Below are 18717 nucleotides of genomic sequence, written 5' to 3'. Positions count from 1 at the left end.
CATTGTAGAAAGCTCAGAAAACTAAAAATACCATAATAGCACCCCTTTAAATAACAAGTAGAGAGCAGAAGATTATGTCACTTTAAAAGGTGAAATATTACAAACAATGCAAACTTCCACTAAAGATGTACAACATTTAGTTATCCGATTTCAGAGTCAAATATTTCAGTGACTTACAGAACTATCAAAAATCCCATAATGGAATAATGGCAAAAACCACAGTCTAAATTAGGGGTGGGCAACTCTGGTTTTCCAGAGCAACAAGTGTTATGTGTTTACCTGCTGCAACAGATCTGATCTAAATCAATGAGTAATTAGCAGACTAGGGTAGAGTTTCATGTCAAGCTCTGCACAAATGTACTAATTAAAGGGGATCTATTATGCTATTTCTAGTTTTCTGATTTACCTAGTGTTGAATACTCATCAGACATATAGGCGGCGCCATTTTTTTTCATCTAAACACATGCTTGAGTTTTCCAGAACTCTCTACTTTGGTTTCCATGGCGACAGAAACGATTGGTTTTAGAGAGTTTTTCCTTCTTCAGAATTTTAGTGACGTCCTGGGGGAGGGGACTCAGTGATTGGTCATCTTCTCTAGGTTGTGCACATTCACAAGAAGAAAACAACACCCACCTTCACTGCTCAGGATAACTACTCCTTGCAGTTGACCAATCAGACGCAGCTCGCCGCGAGACATGGCTTTCTCTGTTCACTTGTTTTTGCAGAGGCTGATCTGAGAGGATCAATACAAAATCAATGAAGGGGTTTGTGAAAAATGCTTGATTATCTCTTGCCCTTCTGGATTAACATGTTAAAATAAATTAGACTGAAATGTGCATAATAGAGCCACTTTAAATGGGATGTGAGTCAGGTGTGTTGCAGCAGGGAAACTCCCAACACATGCAGGATTGTGACTCAGAAGTATTGAAGTTGCCCCCCCCCCCGGCCTTGAGGATTTAGACGTCTTTCTACAAGCAATCCAGAAATGCTCTATATGTAAAAGATGCAATTACAGCTATGGTTAAAATAATTTTTTTATCCTGCACTGGACTGCATTGCCAAACAAACTAAATTAAACATCTGATCTGAGATTTCATGATTGTGTAGACATTATGATTGTTTAACCCAAATATTAATCTATGTAGGCTTTTGCCTCCATTTCCTTGTTTCTTATCAGGATCTGTCCAATGAGCAGGCCTGCTCTCAGAAGCTGGCTACTGAAATTGAGCATCTGGGACAGAAGATCCAAAGATCTGAAGCTGAACTCAAAGCAGCCACAGATTCTCTTGACCACTCGCAGTCTCAAATTGAGAACCTCTCGCAGTGCCTCAAGAAAAGTGAATCTCTTCTCCATTTAGAGAAGAGGAGAGGAAGCTCGGAGGTGAAAGCTACATCTAATTTAAATTCAGAATCATCCCACGCACAGAAGCCGTCACCTCTGGATCAAAGCCCTGAAACTGGCAAAGATTGTGGCCTTTCCATGACCTCCCACCATACTGTGGGAGAGACAGAGAGGCAGCTGAGTGAGAGGGTGACAGAGCTGGAGAAAGAGGTGTGTCTTTGTGTTTGACTGTATTTCTATGAATGATATGTGTAAAAGGTTAATTTGTATTATGTTGAAATTGTTGTTCTGGAGATGCTTGGCAGCTATCAGCTCGCACAGGGTCACTTCCCCCAAGTGTGGTGTTTTATTTCCAGAACTCCTGTTTTATCGCTGTTAATCAGTTTTAAAATGTCACCTCAGCTACTGTTAATCTTCCTTATCTCCTTTGCTGCTCTCCTGCTGCAACTCATGCGGTTCCTCTCCACCTCAAAAACACACTTTAACTTGCACATCAAGCTGCAAGGGGTAGCTGCATCACTGCCAAGGTCAGGAATGTTATTCAGAGCAATTCGCCATGCTTTGTTGTTGTAAATAGAGGAAAATGAACTCTTAGTTGGTGCTAATCTAAAAATAATACAACATTTAAATCAATTGAATTGGCTAAAGCTATTTACTAAGTAAAGTACAGTAGTATAGTATTTGATTTAAAAAAAAAAAGATTTTCTAAAATGCAACAAAAATGAGTATTTAACAATGAAATTTGAACAAATTTCATTGAAGAACAAGTCCACTGCCTGTCTATCTGAAACAACACTTTTTTCCACAATAGTGTTTCCACAGAAAACTGAAATTTAGCTTCTCTTTTGAGTTGTACCATTTCTGTAGCAGTAGATTGTGTTGAGTGAAAATTATTGTAGCTATTCCTGAGCAAAGCTGGCCGTATGGATCATGGTTGTATTTTTAAGAAGCTGAGGATTTGGTCACACACACCTTTAAGCATTGGTCTTTAAATATCAGATGGCTTTAAATACAAGCTAAAGTTCTTTTAAAGTTTTCCACTGAGGATTTATTATTTTTAAATCTTTGATTTCTCTGATAAAGTTTGACTTCGAGTGGTGAGTCCTGACCGTTCCTCGTTCAGAAGGGCAAAGTCTGGTAAATGCTCTTTTTATACAACCTGCCTCAAAATGCACCAAAGCAGATCCTCAAATAACCTGAAGGTTGGCGTGTTGAAAACCACTTCACCACAGTCGCTTCTTGGGCATCCACCTTGCCTCTGGCGTTGGCAACACTGCATGAATGTTTAGAGATGGTTGAGTTTATTTGTGGCTGCTATATTTGTCAACTTATCACACATGTAGTTTACTAATGTATGAATGGAGAATGATTTGATGAAAAGTACCAAATAAATACGTCTAGTTTTGATAACCCCAAATCAAATCTTTCAGGAGTATATTACTGTATATATAACATATTCTCAACATGGATTTATACTTATGCAGCATCTGCATATGTGAGGGTTGGGTTGCTGATGCAGATTAAAATGTGCTTTTGCACTTGAGCAGAGCATTACGGTGTTGTATTGCAGTGTCTCTTCTGCAGGTATTGCACAAACTCAGCAAAAAGCTCCAGAAATCTGGAGCCGACCAATTCCAGATAATCATGCTACAAGCAGACGTGTACTGAGTCTGGAAGAGGTGTGTGCAGATGCAGCACATAAGACAGTGACACAATAACAGACCTCCCGCAAACGCCGCACAAGTATACATCCAGAAGCAATTTTTAGTGCTTTTTTTCTTTTTCAGCAAAGTGGCCCACTTCATCAGAATGTCAGGTGACATGGCTGAAGGTTGCCTCCAAACTCCCAGCTGGGGGTTAACCCTACCTCCAGCTATGTATGTCTGGGTAATCAGGCAAACAATCTAATTTTGTTTAAAAAAAATTCACAAATGTTCCCAAAATTTGTGTCTGCTTGCTTGTTTTTTTTTTTTTTTGTGCCTGTTTTGAAGATATAATGTGTATCCCAGATAAAATATTGAAGAAACTCTCAGAGATTAAAGTAATTATTACAGATTGTTATGTCTACTGCAGGTGTATTTGTCTTTTCCTGTCTTAGTTTCTGATGCTAGGGCGCCTACAACTTGTGCTGAATTACAACTACAAATGGAAGTTCCTGACTTGATTCTCATCCAGGCCTTTCTGTGTGATGATTACATGTCCTCCCCATGCGTTCATCATTGTGTTCTGTTTTAGTACTGCAGCTTCCCGTATACTGAAAACAAATTATATATTTAAAGATTTTCACCAGTGATGAGGATTTAATATTGAAAAACTTAATTGTCATGTATGTTTTCAGATGAAGTGGTATGAAATTCTCTACTGAAATCAACATACTCCAGACAATCACGACAGCATACGTACAGAAAGTGCAGTTTCTTTAAGACTCTCTATCTAAATTTTAATGTATTTTACTAAAAGTTTTACCAGTGGAGGAATAACAAAGACCCTGTTGTAAATAATAGTCTGAATAAAAGTTTTCTCACAATAACACCCCATATCGCCATCACGGTTCATTTTAGCCTGCATTGGTTGGCACAAGCTCCTCACGTTAATGTGGCAACACTGCAGCTCTCACTCAATAAATCTGTTAAATTTATTCCAATATATTTATGTCCCTACCAACAATTCAGACCTTAAAAATACATAAGAATATAACCATAGTTTTAGATAATCAGAATTTCCTTTAAGGAAAATTGTGACATTGCATTATTTTCATCACAAGGGACAATGATGTTTAAAAAAAAAAAAAAAAAAAGAAAGTACAAGTGAAAAAGGGTAGAAACCCTTGTGTAATATTCAGTCTGCAGTGTGCTGGTATGAAACATGAAAGAATCTATGTTTAAAAAAGGGCTGTCGCACACCAAAACGTGAGTCGCAGACTCTCCAGATGATGCACACATGTTTAGTAGGTGTGTTGCTGCTCTGCCAGTACTTACAAAAATGCTAATTTAAAGTTGTGGTGTAGTGGGGGCAGGCCTGTATTAGGATCTGCTGCATCAAGTCAACTTGGGGAAAAATAACTCAGATTTTATATCCTCAGCCATTTTCAGGAGAAATTTCCATTCTATTTCAAACAATACCTAATCAACGTATTCCTTGATTTGTCTGGGTGGATTGCACAGTCAAGTGTCTATAATATATATGCAGATTTGCTAGATATAAAAGCCTGTGCAAAGATCATACTGAGACTGTTAGCATATATTTTTAATATTTACATTATCTTTAATGCATAATGAATTTAATCTCTGTAGTTATCAGTTGGTATAATTATCACTTACATACCTCTCAAAGTGCTACGTGATGGGGAGCACAATGAAAGGTCAGCTTCTTTTCTTTTCCTTTCATTTCATTCTTCGGGTCTGATAGTTGTCATGGTCTTGTTAGTTGTTACTTTTGTTCTTTTTTATTTGGTGTCTCCTTTTGTACACCTACGTTGAAGCCCCCCCCTTTTTATGTATATACATCTACAAAATAGAAAATCTCATTACTTTTTTATTTAATTTGTATATTATGCATTTGTACATCAAATGGAAGTGAATGAAAATCAAGTTGTCCTCCGAAGAGGGGGTGGTGGGTTTAAAAAAAAAAAAAAAAAGAAAGGTCGGCTGCAGATTCAGAGTGTGAACACAAGTCATCCCATGATGATTCATCTGCTTACATGACTGTCAGTATGAAAACTAAAAGAGAAATTTCTCTCCCCTATCAGAGAGCAATGGCGGTTGCAGGGCAGGAGGCTTTGCTGATGAAGTTGTCTCAGTCCCAGGAGGCTTGTGAGCACCTGAAGGAGCAGCTGGAGGCTCTGCGTCGACATTCCCTCAGCCTGCAGGACTCCTGCACCAGTCTGCAATCACTCAACACCCAGCTTCAGGTGAGCTAACACACAGACTACTTGTGGAGGATCAGTTTTTGGGGACAAGGTAAATAAAGCTGAAGTTTCTGTGAAGCTTGTTTTAAATTCTATCTGTGCCCTTTACTCAAAATTATACACCCATGCTCAGGTGGAGCAAGCATCACTCTCCTCCCAGCAAGCAGCTTTGGTGGCGCGCTGCAGCAAGAGTGAGGCCCGGTGTGCTACCCTGGAGGCTGAATCCAAGGTGTGGGCACGGGAACGTGAGGAGTCAGTGGCCAGGATGGAGGCTCTGAGGCGAGACCATGAGCGGATGACAGCTCTGCAGCAGCAGCAGGAGGTGGAGCTGGAGGAGCTGCTGGACAAACATTCTCAACTAAGGAGCAACAACCGGAGCCTGGAGGGTCAACACAGGGAACTGGAGGGCAGGTACAAACACACTCTCACTGCATGAAATGAGACCAGAAATGTGACATATTTGCTTTTAATCTTTTTTTTTTAAATCACTAAATTCAATTTGAACTTTCCTAAAACTATTAAACATGAAATAATTAAGAAAGAATCTGCTTAAAAACACAGAGCTCATACATTTAAATCTTTTGTTGAGATGAATTTTGTGTTTTCATTTTCAAGGTACAAGGAGCTGCTGGATGGTAAAACCCAGCTGGAAGAGAAAGAGCGAGAGATGAAAGCAGAGCGAGAGAAGATGGAGAGAGAGGCCCAGAGGAGGTTAGAGAGGGAACAAATGCTAGAGAGGCTGAAAGAAGACTACGAGAGGTAACTGCTTCAGACAGCTTCTACGGCATCACGTTCATGAGATCTGATCACCCTGTCATGGCACTCGTGTTCATTTGAATGCAGAGAGCAGCAGCAGTAATGCCCCTGTATGAAGCACAGCGAACAACAACATGGGAATTGATCTGAATGCAAATGTTCTCTGTAATGCACTGAATGCTTTTTGGCCCTGATGAAGGACCTTTAGGTTGAGCATGGAAGAGACACTCCATAAAACACGTAAAATCTAGAAGCAAGAGACAATTTTTCATCCATGCATTTAAGCCTCAAACCAGGCTTACTTAGCATAAGTATAAAAAGTATAAAAGTAATTTCTAAATCTACTTCCTCTCAAAGGTCAACAGTACAAGTATACAGTATAATTATAACCATCACTATCATGAGATTTATATTCAATGTAACTGGATTATGATGTGATGTTTCTGACAATTTCTGTCAGGCTTTTAAGGTGAGAACAGAGTGGCCTCTTTCACTGATTTTCCAATAACATCAAACCAAAAAATATCACATAAAAAAGATACACATGCATTTATAGAATCCATACAGAGATAACAGCTCCTTGACTCAGCTAGCCCCGGGTTCAAAGCCAGGCCTCACATCTTTCTCTGCGATCTCTTAACTCCTTTTTGTGTCATGTTAGAATTATAATAGAAGGCCAAATTAAAAAAGCATGTTTTTATATCAGCCCTGTGCAATGTAACAGCTCACCTGAAAAATGGTAATTAACCCAGGTAACACCACATATGATGATGTGTAGATTATTATTCCTCAGGAGTTTTAAACTTAACCTAAACAACATTTCATATGTTGTCGCCATAGTGATGAACCTACACAGAATTATCACCTTAGTCTTTGTGGTACGTTTCATGAAGCATCTGATGCCTAAAGCAACACAAAAGTATACTAAAGGCAATAATTACTCAAATGGCGGCTTGAGGCTGGTTTCAAGTCATTTTTCCAAGATTACAGCAGAAAAGATCATTTAGATTTTTTTATACAAGAGGATTTTGCTCAATATAGCTATTTTTACAATTTCAGCAAAGCACTTTTTTGTTAATTTGCCTGCTTGACTTGTATTAATGATGCATGAATTCATAATTTTATTATTACTGTATAATTTTGCATAAGCTTATATTAGATGCTTTATCATTTTCTTATGGGATAAAAATAGCGTTTTTCCTTAATTCAAGTATTTGTTAGTTATTGTCTAGCTATATTTGAATTAATGATGTTGTGTAATAATGTAATACAAGCTGTTTTAAGACAGCAGTTTCTAAACTGTGACTCAAAGCACTTCACAGGACACGTAACATTGACTGTATATGTTGGTGCTGCAGGCTGCAGGCCCAGCAGAAGGAGTGGTTGGCATCACAGGCGGAGTTGCTGGCTCAGGGCTCAGTACTTAAGTTGGAACTAAGTGCCTCCCAGCTGGAGAAAACTCGACTGGAAGGGGAGCTGAGCGCCCTGAGAGAAACCAACCAGAGTCTAGATCTCAGCAACGCCAGGCTCACCAGCCAATACCAGGTAACAAGACCCAGACATGCAAACTCACGCAGAAATGCAGCCCTCACACATTTAGTAGCTGTCAGTTGACCAGGCGTAGTTTCACTTGATTTCACATTTCCCACCGGAGACACTCGGATGCATTACCCGCTTAAAATACAGTGTGATTTATCTGGAATTTATTGCAGGTTTAAAGTTTACAGGTTGCAGTTTTTATTTTACACAGGAATGTCTGTGAAGAACATCTGTCACATCATCAGGAGGAGAAGCTGGATAATGTGATACTGGAGCCTGTTTCAGCCTGACATTTCAGACAGACTCCACATATTAGTTCAAACAAAAATGAATACAGAGTAGCTCATAAGAGGAAATAGCATCTTTTGCCCTCTAACCAGCTGTAGTCCTCTGTGTATTATCTTATACAAACACTGACGGTTTCAAAAAATTAATTTGCTAATTCAACTGACTTCCCAGCAAAAGCATTAGCTCTGTTTGGTTGACAGAGCTAAACATGTCAACCAAACATGTTTAGCTCTGCTGCTTCTTCCAGCTGATCACAAAACTGTCCGTTAGTGGCCTGATGCCATAAAAATGTTTTTTTTGTTTTTTTTAAAAATGAGCTAATTCCTGTTTATTCAATAATTTAATAAAGCAGTTGTAAAATTCTTCATATTTCAGGGTTTTAAGGTAGAATTTTGCAAAATTATGGCTGAAAGTACAGCCTCTATTTCCATGAAGTTGTGCAAAACAGAAATAAAAACATAATACAATCCCCGGCAAATCTTTATATCCAATTGAATACATTACAAAGACAAGATATTTAATGTTGAAACTCATTCTTTCATTCATTTTCTGAACCGCTTAGTCCAATTAAAGGTCACAGGGAAGCTGAAACCTATCCCAGCAATCATCAGGCAAGAGGCGGGGTACACACTGGACACCCCGCCAGTCCATCACAGGGCTAACAGTGAGGGACAAACGATTAATCTTGTATTTGATCACCATCAGTGATCAATTAACCTAACATGCATGTCTTTGAACAGTGGGAGGAGACTGGAGCGCCCAGAGAAACTACCCACCAAAGTCCTAAAACGGATTTGCAATCATTGTATTTGGTTTTTATTTGCATTTTACAAATCGCTCTGAATTGAGTTTGTAGATTAATTTATCACTCTTTAACTTCTCACGATGCAGTTTTATTTCTTCATTTTAAACTTTATTTTGGGATTTATTATAGTATTTGTTGTGCTTACAGTATATCAGTCAGTGCTGCAGATTTTTGACCTCTTGCTTTACAGGTGTCTAAAGTTTTTATGAAACAAGAGTGTTACCAGTACCCCGACAGTTCAGTCCTCAGCAGCTCATCTGATCTCTTCATACCTGAGGTCACATTCTGTGCTGCTGCCTGCCTGCTTTTCAGCTAAACTTGAACCAATCTGTGCAGAAATCTTTCATGTTTTCTTCATCCTTCAACGTTTGCTTTTCTGTCTTTGTCCAAGACTGGCTTTCATGAGAGTGCATAGAGTTGCAACTGACCCAGGCGCCAAATTATGAAAGGAATCCATCGATTTTTTTTATTTCAAAACCAAAATGTTACGTCAGGTTTCCTACATAGTTGCACAACTCTTGTATCAAATTTTGTCGTACCAATCTCATGAAGAAATAATCTGTTAGCATTTACCCTGATGATTATGTTGACAGCGACACTGCTGATGGTATTTTTCTGTTCCTACAAAACAAAATCTTGTTAACTGATAAAAATCAGTGTGTTCCGCAGCGAGTGTTGGAGTATTTGGTTCAGCTTTGGCTTCTGTGAGAAAACCTGGTACTGACAGACAGTTCTCATCTATGTTTTGCAGAGCAATATGATACTAAGGAATTGGATGATTTTTATTTAAAGGTTTTCTTGTTACTGTAGTGAAAGAAATGTTCTTTAAGCTTTAATTGCCTTTAAATTGTGGTTACATAATACTGCTGGTTGAGATGCAAATATAGTGTATTTTCATTCCTGACAAAGCACCAGGAGCACTTATAAAATTTCTGATTCATATATTTGCAGCAAATGTATGGTAATAATTTGCGTCTTAACTAATGAGCAGCTTATTCAAATGTAAACAAATAGTGTATGTAGGCATGAACACGTGAGATATGTTTTAATTATATACCGATTAAAATGTTGTTTTTCATGTTTTCTTTTTGTAATTATATAATATGCAAGACTTATTGATTAAATCAAAGCTCTGCCGCATCTGTCAACAGGTCTTCATGTTCTGTGTTAACTGTCTAGAAAATGTTGAGTAAACTGATCTTACGTCGTTATTCATTTCATTACATTAATGGTTTTGTTTGCAGCTCTTGAGCCAGCTGAAGGGAAACATGGAGGAGGAGAACCGACACTTGGCGGAGCAGAATCAGGCTCTTCTGAAGGAGAACCGGGCCTTGCTGGAGCAAAGCTTGGAGCGCCGTGACCAGCACTATTCACAGCAGAAGGAGTACCAGTGAGGACACATATATACAAATTTCTTAGCAGAATATCAATAATGCAAGCCATAATCACAGAGAAACACGTTTACATTAAATAAGAAATCCAGTTTCTTAATGATAAAACAATGTACCCATAGAGAGAAGCTGACTTCTGCTTTTATGTGTGAACAATCTGGTCTCATAGCAAGTGCTTAGAGAGATTTAGACTTAAAAAATGATTTTACAGCCCAGCAGCACTCGACAGTCACCGATTTGACAGACTGAGTAGCAGGAGACTAACCCAGAGATTGTTCCTACAATCTAATAACACAATTTTTTTTGTCATATACTTTTTGTTTACCTTATTTTACAGCTTGAAAAAAAAAAACACACTTAAAAGACTCTTTTCTTTTTTAACTGCTTAGGATTTATTACAGATTAGAATACCAGTAAGTGTCGCAGCATTCACAGAAATCAATTTGCATCTCTTTTCCTTTCTGTCATTACACTTAACAAGAAAGAAAGTAAATCAGACCACGAGAAGATCGTTATTTTGGAAGACCTTAAATCAAGACAGACATACTGGAAGCAATGCAATAAAGCACAGAGGTCGCTGAGAAAACATGGATGAGGGAGTGAGATCATTTTTGCGGCTGAGTTACCAAAGTACGTAGCAACAAGATGAGCCACAAGAGGAGGGAGAACGAGGAGCAGGTGAATGTCGGCATCAGGTGACTGAGACCAGGGAGGAAGTCTGTGGATCTAGTTAAGGGAGAAGAGCAATTGGGAGATGTTTAAAAAGAAATGCCTGAACCTCGGGGAAATAAGAAGCAGCTGCGAAGAAAAAATTAAGCAGCTGAAAATAAATTTTTTGATTAAAAGTGAATTGCAGACTAAAAAGGGCAGAAAAGAGGAATTCATTAGGTTGTAAGAAGAATTAATAAGTAAATGTTAGTTGTGCTATATGCTATGGTTGCAGATGATTGAAACAGATATGCTCCTACGTTTGATACTAGTATTAAGCAGTTTTAATGTAGACGTGACTCTTTAAAGATTTTGTAATGTCCCTTTTAAAAAGAAGAATCTCCAAATGTTTCAAAGATACTTTTCTGACAGTTTGATTCAGTGTAGTTCGGATCAAACTTGATTTGAACAGGTAGGGTTGTCTCCTTCCTGCTGGTAAATGCAGCAGTACTGGGATATAATATTTAAACGTGGTGTTTTTAAAAAAACATTTTTCCATTGATTACTGTTGAGAGCAAAAGTGCTGAAATGGAGCCAAACTCAAGACTGTAAGCTCTTTTAATCTTTGATGATTTCTCTCCAAATTTGAACTGATCCATCTTTTCTCATCTGAAATATTTGATGAGGTAAAATGTGGGGATGGGAACACATTAATATTCCTCGCATTGCCTAATAGTTTAACTGCATCACAGCCAGAGGAGGCTCCTTTGTATTTAGCTAAATCAGTCCAGTTAATTTATGATTCCATGTAAAAATGAAAAACTGAAAATGCACCAAAATCCCCTCATTTCTACTCTTTCAGATTAACTGCTGTTGCAAAGCATTTAAAGGTTTAGTACACGTTGCAGAATTATTGTTCTTCTTATTACTTTTTTTTTTTTTTTTAGCAAAGAAGTCTTACTGGAATATTTTAAGGAAAAAAAAGTTGTTAATCTGATAAAAAAAAAAAAGAGGAAAATCTGAATTGTGTCATAGGCTTTAAAAAATCAATGAAAAGATTTTCATATACCTCTATACTGGTATATCACATAAGTTTGATATTGCAGACATACTTAAAGCATCTAATAAAGGAGGAGTTCAAATAAAAAATTTAAAAAAAGAGAAAGGGCATAGGGCCACTTTGCTAACATTTATAAATAGCTAAAAATAAAAATAGTAATATATCACCTTTTAGGTCTGCCCCAGTGTTACTCTTACAGCAGATTCTACTCTCTTGTTGCACACAATATTATTTTATATAAATTAACGACCCTTTTTACAACAGTTGCTAACTTGTTTTGGTCAGGACCAAAGTGGTGGGCTGATAGAACAAACGTCCACATCTCTACAACTAGCAGGATGCTGTCATGACTGCACACGTTTGATATAAAATGCTGCTTATCTATACAAACCCCTCTGATCTACGTGTCAGTCAGGATTTACCAAACGGTGTGTGCATTGTTTTTATTGTCTGAGCACACAAGCTGCTTTCCAGCGATGTCCTGCTTAGATCTGTGTGCACTGCAGCTAAAACTCTGCTCACCACCAGCCTTCTGACATCAACACTTCTCTGATATACATTTGTTGAAAAGGATTCCTGTTCAAACGTTACAATCGGCTTCATTTCTCAGTTGTGAGGTTATTTCTGAATCACACACCTGCAGCCATGTTTCTTAGAATAATCCCATTACCACAAACTGATAATGTCTGCATGAGGTGAATCAAACTGAATGGAGAGCTTCTGCTTTCTTGTGTCAGCAACAGAAGCGGCTGTCTCTGATTCTTCATGTGCTTTCCGTCAGGGAGAAGCTGAGCGAGCTCCGGCGAGAGAAGCAGAAGTTGGTGGAGAAGATTATGGATCAATACAGAGTCCTTGAGCCCAACATGCAGCCTCCAGCCAGCAAGGCCAAGTACTCTTTTCAGCTATATTTACAGCTACACATGTAACGCAGCTAACCTTCATGCACACATGCAAGACAAAAAGGCTGTTTGAAAGTGAATCATCATTAACTTTGAAATGTTTTCGGAGATGATAGCAATCAGATGTTACTGAAGAGCAAAATCAGACAAATAATGCCAAACAAGATCATTCTGAGATGTCCTTCCTTCACCAAAGAATAAAAACATCCTTGGATCCAGATCTGACTCTGGATCCACATCAGAAGTTGTTTACCCAGAAACTAGGACACAGCTCACCTCTTCAGCTGATAAGTTTGGATCATCTTGCTTCCAAGCAAATAAAAAGCTGTACTAACCGCATGATCATCTTGCTTGATTTAACTCAGTTTTTGAATAATTGGAATAAAAATCCTGTTTTTTGCCGCTGTCTGAAAAACTTTACCAGAACAGATCTTTTACGTTTTATTTTGTGCAACTTGCATCTTTGATCACTAAAAGGAAGGCGTAATGTTAATAAAAATGACATATAAAATCAAATGAAATGCAGCTTTTAAAGTAGTGAAATTTCTAATATTTTATAATCAGTTCAACCATAAATTATTTAAAAAGCTTCAGACATTTTTTTAATAAGCATGTAAATGTAAGGTTTGTTTCTTTTTTAGGTCATGGATGAAGGCGACGTTTTAGCCGTCATATTCACATACAAAGAGGAGGCAGAATATTGGAAACAGCTCCAAAGATAATGACATTAGATTTTATTTAATGCAGCAATGAACTCAGTCTTAAAATATGTACAGTAATCACTTCTTTTACTTGGGAATCGTAAAGTCACACTTTACTGCCAAAGTGTTTAATTAGTTTTTGATTAAATAAATTGTTTAAAAACTCAAAACAATTAAGTTCAGGTTGTTAAAAAGTAATTTAAAACAGCTTCTAAATGTTGTTTCAAACAAAGTCACTCCCCCCCAACCACTTCCCCATAGGCTACGGTTACAGTCCAGGTAAAAGTATCTCATATTTGATTTTTTTTTCTACCCCCTCGACACACTTCTTGTATTCAATATTTAACGTTACGATTTAAAACTCCAGGCAGCTTTCACATGTGGCACTGAATCACATGCATGACTTTCAAAGTAACTTTAGTCTGACTGGTCACGTTGCGCTTCATCTGAATGTTATGTCACTGAAGTGAAACATACATCACAATCCCGCATGGGAGGTAGGTGGGCTATAGACTGTTCACACTGCAGTCTGGTGGTGGTTGCATTGGAATTATAATGTAAACAACCATTCAATAAAATTGTATCCAAGCAAAAAAAAAAAAATCAGAATTAAGCATCAATACACACAGCCTGAATGTAGCCTAAGTGAAAAGCAAAGAAAAATGTATGGTTAAAAAAAAAAAATGCCTGTGTTCGTGTATAAAGGACCTGAAATTGCGACGGCACAATTTATGGGCAACACACTGTTGGATAGAAGTCTGATGGTGGTCATATTTGATTTATAATCTGAACAACTTTGGGGAAAAAAATTGGATCTCTGAATGTAGCCATAGACTCCCAAATGCCCTGGGACTGTATCAGTCTCCTTCTGAAAGAACATTTCCATGACACTTCACCTGGAAAGCATCCAAAACAGATTCACAAACAACTTGAGCAGGATCTCTCTGAGCTCCTTCTGGATGACTGAGCTCCTCATCTATCTCGAAGGCTGAGCCCAGACACCCTTCAGACAAAGCTCATTTTCTCATGCTCCTATGTCTTAAAGTGACCACTACTTTGATAAAACACAGTTAGACTGCAACGAGTTGAAGTTTTAATAGCTGGTTTCACCAAGTGAATACCAAAAAGTTACCTTGATTTAACATTTTAGTAGAGGTTTTATCTGCTTAAAAGACAATAACCTTGAATACATGCTCTGAGACTGGTGGGAAAAATAAAAGTATAAATGATTTATCAAACTTAAGGAAAACATCTCTGCCAAAGTCAGTGCAGTCGTTTGCTGATCACAAACAAACTGAATACTTTCTTTCACTTTGCTCCAACTATCCAAAAATGTTGTTTAGTACTTTTTGTGTAGTAATGATTTAGTAAAAAGAGCACATCAGCAGCTGGGCTCCTGTTTTGGCTGGGCGGTAAACGCTACATGACACTGACATTTGGCATCCGACCAGTTTCAGGAAAACTAGGCTTTTTACAAGATGTGCATGAGTGTGCAAGCAGATGCTCAACCCTCTGTAAAACATGCCCGTCTCCTGTGTCCTCTCAGAAAATCTAACTGGATTGCAGACAGAATGAAGAAGCTAATCAAACCCAAAGGAGGAAGAGAGGGGCGCGCCATCTTCACTGCCGCAGGCAGCGTGGAAAACCTGGCCGACGGCGCTGAATTTACATCAGACACGCACACACCTAACCCTGGTGAGACTGCACACACACACACATACAGAACCCAACACAATAACGCTCATTCTCATAAACACACAAACATCAGGCGACTGGTTTTCACAAAGATATGCTCACATGCTCACCCCATCAAGCGAGGCTACAGGCATGCATACAAATCATCTCATGACTACCAAGTGTGGTCGGCATTGATACGGCTCCCTTCTGCTTAGATCTCTCCCTGTAAAAAGCCAGGACTTATTGAAGCTGACATTCTCCGCTAACCACATGTTGAAAGCAAAAGATTTGTGAGACTTCATTCACTTTTAATGCATTTGCTGACTGTGTCAGACAGAAATACCCCTGCAGACATTTTGAAAGCTGTGAAGTAAGCCCTAACCTGCGTTTGTGATGATTGTTTCTCTCTGTTTAACATAGAATTATTGTAACACAATAAATTTCATGTTCTGTTATCGCCTTTAAAACTCTGATTTGTTAAATTTCTTTTACTTGTCAAGAAGACTGCTGGTTTTTCTTCAGTGGATGTCAGAGACTATACAAATAGAAGAACTGAAGAAAGTCAGGAAAGACATTCCTTCCGAATTTAATTCCTTCCTGTTTTATATTTTTTGGAGTCATTTAACACTGAAACTAAACTGATTTATGGCTGATCAAAGTCTCACATTAGCTGGGTTTGGATTATTGTTGTGGTTTAAAAATAATCTGAAAACATTTTATTTTATAGAAAAAAATAATTTGGCATCACATTTATTTTTTTCCCCCACAAACTAATAATTATTTCTTAACCATGTTGTCGGCACATTCACACTTTTTTTTTTTTATGATCATGGGTATAATGATGACTTATATTTGAAATCCCATGCCGTACAAGATAAAAAGGAAGAAAAGCCCTGCTCCCGGTGAGCCCTGAATTTATTGAAACTATGTCTAACTCAGCATGAAGCCTGAATAAAAAGGTGCTGCCATTTCATTTTCTGAGTTTCATGTCTGAAATGTGGTAAAATCAGCAGTGTTACTGCTGGTTATTTGTGCAGGAGTTTTCTGTAGCATTGTAAGTCTTTATAAGCTTGTCACAAAAGAAACCCTGCTCTCTGATGATGAACACAATTAAAAGTAAAAGCAGTAATGACCCAGTCCCCGCTCCTCCATGCATATCTAGTCCAGCTGTGTTAGTGTAGTTCAGGCCTTTTTTTCACACTAATGGACTCTTGTTGACAGCCATTAGAAAGTGGTTTTCCCAGACCTTATATCATAGTGTACTTGGAAAAGTACAAAAACGGAAAAAGTACAACATTTTTACAACATATATTTAAAGACCCGGACCCAGTCACATACACAACTCATATTGCTGAAGACGAAGTGTCTCATTAAATATGAAATAACCAGGTTAATGTCATATAAAAGTATGCACCCCCCCACCTTCACATATTGGTGGATTTGAAGTGTCATCATGATTTCAAAAGTAACATTTTCTACAAGCTATGGCAACATTGCAGTGACAAATGTCTCCAGTCTAGTCAGTCTGGAAGCTTTTTCTCACCCCGTCAACACACTTCTAGGATTTCAACTTAGAGGTGAAAGGCTCTCCCCCCAAATCCTCTGATTTTCAACAAGATGCTTCTTGCTGAAGAAACACCTCTCCCATTCTAACTGGTGCCCATCCAAACTTCTTTAGACTTATGATGGTGGCAAATTAAATCCACATATCGATCATGGATGAAAGTAATTATCCTGTGTCTGGTTCTGTCATTGCAACCTCAGGTCTGTTCAGTGTCATCTAAATTTACACCCTACTCTGCTGGAATCCAGTAAAATGTCATTGCATACTGTTTTCCCAGTTTCAATATTCATTGTTTTTTGTTACTCTTGTAGTTTTTTCTGTAAATAAATCAGGTTGATTTGTTCTCTCTGTGGGCACACATTGAGAAGTATTTAAGAGAAAGAGGAAATGCAAACTCTAGATAATGACCCAGTGATTGCTAACCTATGATATTCCACTGACTCTGTATAAACATGGGATTTAAGAAGTAATGTCTCAACCCCAAATTGATATAAAAACTTTTTCAGACCCCCGCAGTGCTCCAGTTTCTCCTTCTCCTTTGAGAAAAGCTCCATCGCAGACTGAGCAGGACGTTTCCATTCCCGGGACTCCAGCCATGCGGTCTGGCTCCGGGGGCCGTCGCAAGCTGGGCTCCCGACACGGATGGGGGCTTGGTTTGGCCAGAGGAGGCTCTGGAGTGTCCCAATCTTTTAGTCCTGGTGACCAGAAGACACATCCTCGCCAGCGTCTTCGCTCCAGCCAGAACACCACGGCTGTTGTCTGGGAAGGTGCAGGGAGTGAGACGAATGCACCGCAGGATGCTGATGCATCGCTGGCCAGTCAGGAAAGAGTTGAGGAGGATGAAAAGAGAGGTGAGGAGGAGGAAGAGGAATGAGTAAAATATACAAGTAAAATGTTTTATTTGAAAAGGCTAAATGAATGTCCTATCTATGTCCATATTTGTATAGCTTCTGTGGGATGAGATGATAATTTAGACTTTGAAGTAACTGTGGTCATCTGCAGGATGAACAAAAATGAAAGAACCGATCCAGTAATTTTAATAAAACCTGCACGTACTTATTAGACTGTGATTTTCTCTGTTTTCCAGACAATCAAAACTCCAGTGACGACACCACGACAGTCCAAAGCACGAGCACAGACTCGTCTCAGTTGCACTGAAACAACCCCACCAAACTTGTTTGATGCATATATGCATTTCTGAATATTTTAAATAAAACATCCATGTAGTATTTTTGAATATTTTAAATAAATAAATTCTTCAGTAAGATGAAGTAATTAATTCAATACAGCTTTATTTGTATAGCTCCACTTCACAACAATGTTGTCACAGGGTACTTTACAGACACATAATTTCAAGCCAATTCATACGTGGCCTATAATAGAAACCAACTGATTGCCTTGAATGATGACTTTGATACAATCCCCCATCCTGAGCATGCACATGGCGGCAGTGGGAAGGAAAAAACTCCCTTTTAACAGGAAGAAAACCTATGGCAGAACCTGGCTCAGAGAGGGCAGCCATCTGCCTTGACTGGTCGGGGTGGAGACGACAAGAAAGACAGATCAACATGTAAAACTGCACTAATTTAGGAAAACGTCTCAGTGCATCAGGTGACTCCATGACTGATAATTAGCAAACTTCACTAACATTGTCTCTCAATCAATACATACATACTTGAAAACCATTTTCTAACAGAGCTAGTGTCCTGTCAGAAAGTAATCTGGATCCACATCGTGCAGGGTTTTTGTGCATGCTTCTTGAAATATGTCCTGGTTGTGAAAATGATGAAAAGAGAATACATAAGATGAGATAGGATTAGATGAGATGAGATGAGACTATTTGTTACAACTGGAATAAAGAATAAGATAATAGAAACGATTAATAAATTTCATATACAGAAAACAGAATTCTAGGGAATAAACATTACAAATTATATTTAAAATAAACTCAAGACAAAAGCGTCCAGCATTCATCTTACATTCTGTTTCTCCTCTGACCTCTCCCCAGTCACTCAAAATATTAGTCTGAATGTGTCTCTTGTCTTATTCATTTTTCTGTCACTTTCTCTCTTTCTTCTCCTTCCTTCCTTCAATAACATCCTATTCTGTTTCTTTGCTGAATCAGCCATGTTGCGTGTCC

At 38.3% G+C, this 18717-nt stretch overlaps 1 protein-coding gene across 1 annotated transcript in view; it reads left to right on the top strand.

Moving 5' to 3' along the window:
* The window catches only part of ccdc88b (coiled-coil domain containing 88B), a gene marked incomplete at its 3' end in the record, with an annotated part of 47444 nt that extends 29709 nt beyond the window's left edge, over window positions 1–17735 (top strand). The window contains exons 19-28 of the mRNA XM_079250097.1: window positions 1178–1552; window positions 5091–5252; window positions 5383–5660; window positions 5865–6008; window positions 7364–7550; window positions 9882–10027; window positions 12518–12625; window positions 14883–15031; window positions 17084–17428; window positions 17665–17735. Coding sequence (XP_079106223.1) covers window positions 1178–1552; window positions 5091–5252; window positions 5383–5660; window positions 5865–6008; window positions 7364–7550; window positions 9882–10027; window positions 12518–12625; window positions 14883–15031; window positions 17084–17428; window positions 17665–17735 — 1965 coding nt within the window. The remainder of the gene's footprint in view (window positions 1–1177; window positions 1553–5090; window positions 5253–5382; window positions 5661–5864; window positions 6009–7363; window positions 7551–9881; window positions 10028–12517; window positions 12626–14882; window positions 15032–17083; window positions 17429–17664) is intronic.
* Between the last annotated feature and the right edge of the window lie 982 nt (window positions 17736–18717).

The sequence above is a fragment of the Telmatherina bonti genome (assembly GCF_933228915.1).
Source record: "Telmatherina bonti genome assembly, chromosome: 12".
Classification (NCBI taxonomy): Eukaryota; Metazoa; Chordata; class Actinopteri; order Atheriniformes; family Telmatherinidae; genus Telmatherina; species Telmatherina bonti.
The sequence above is the reverse complement of the archived record's forward strand: the minus strand, read 5'-3'. Positions and strand labels throughout refer to the sequence as shown.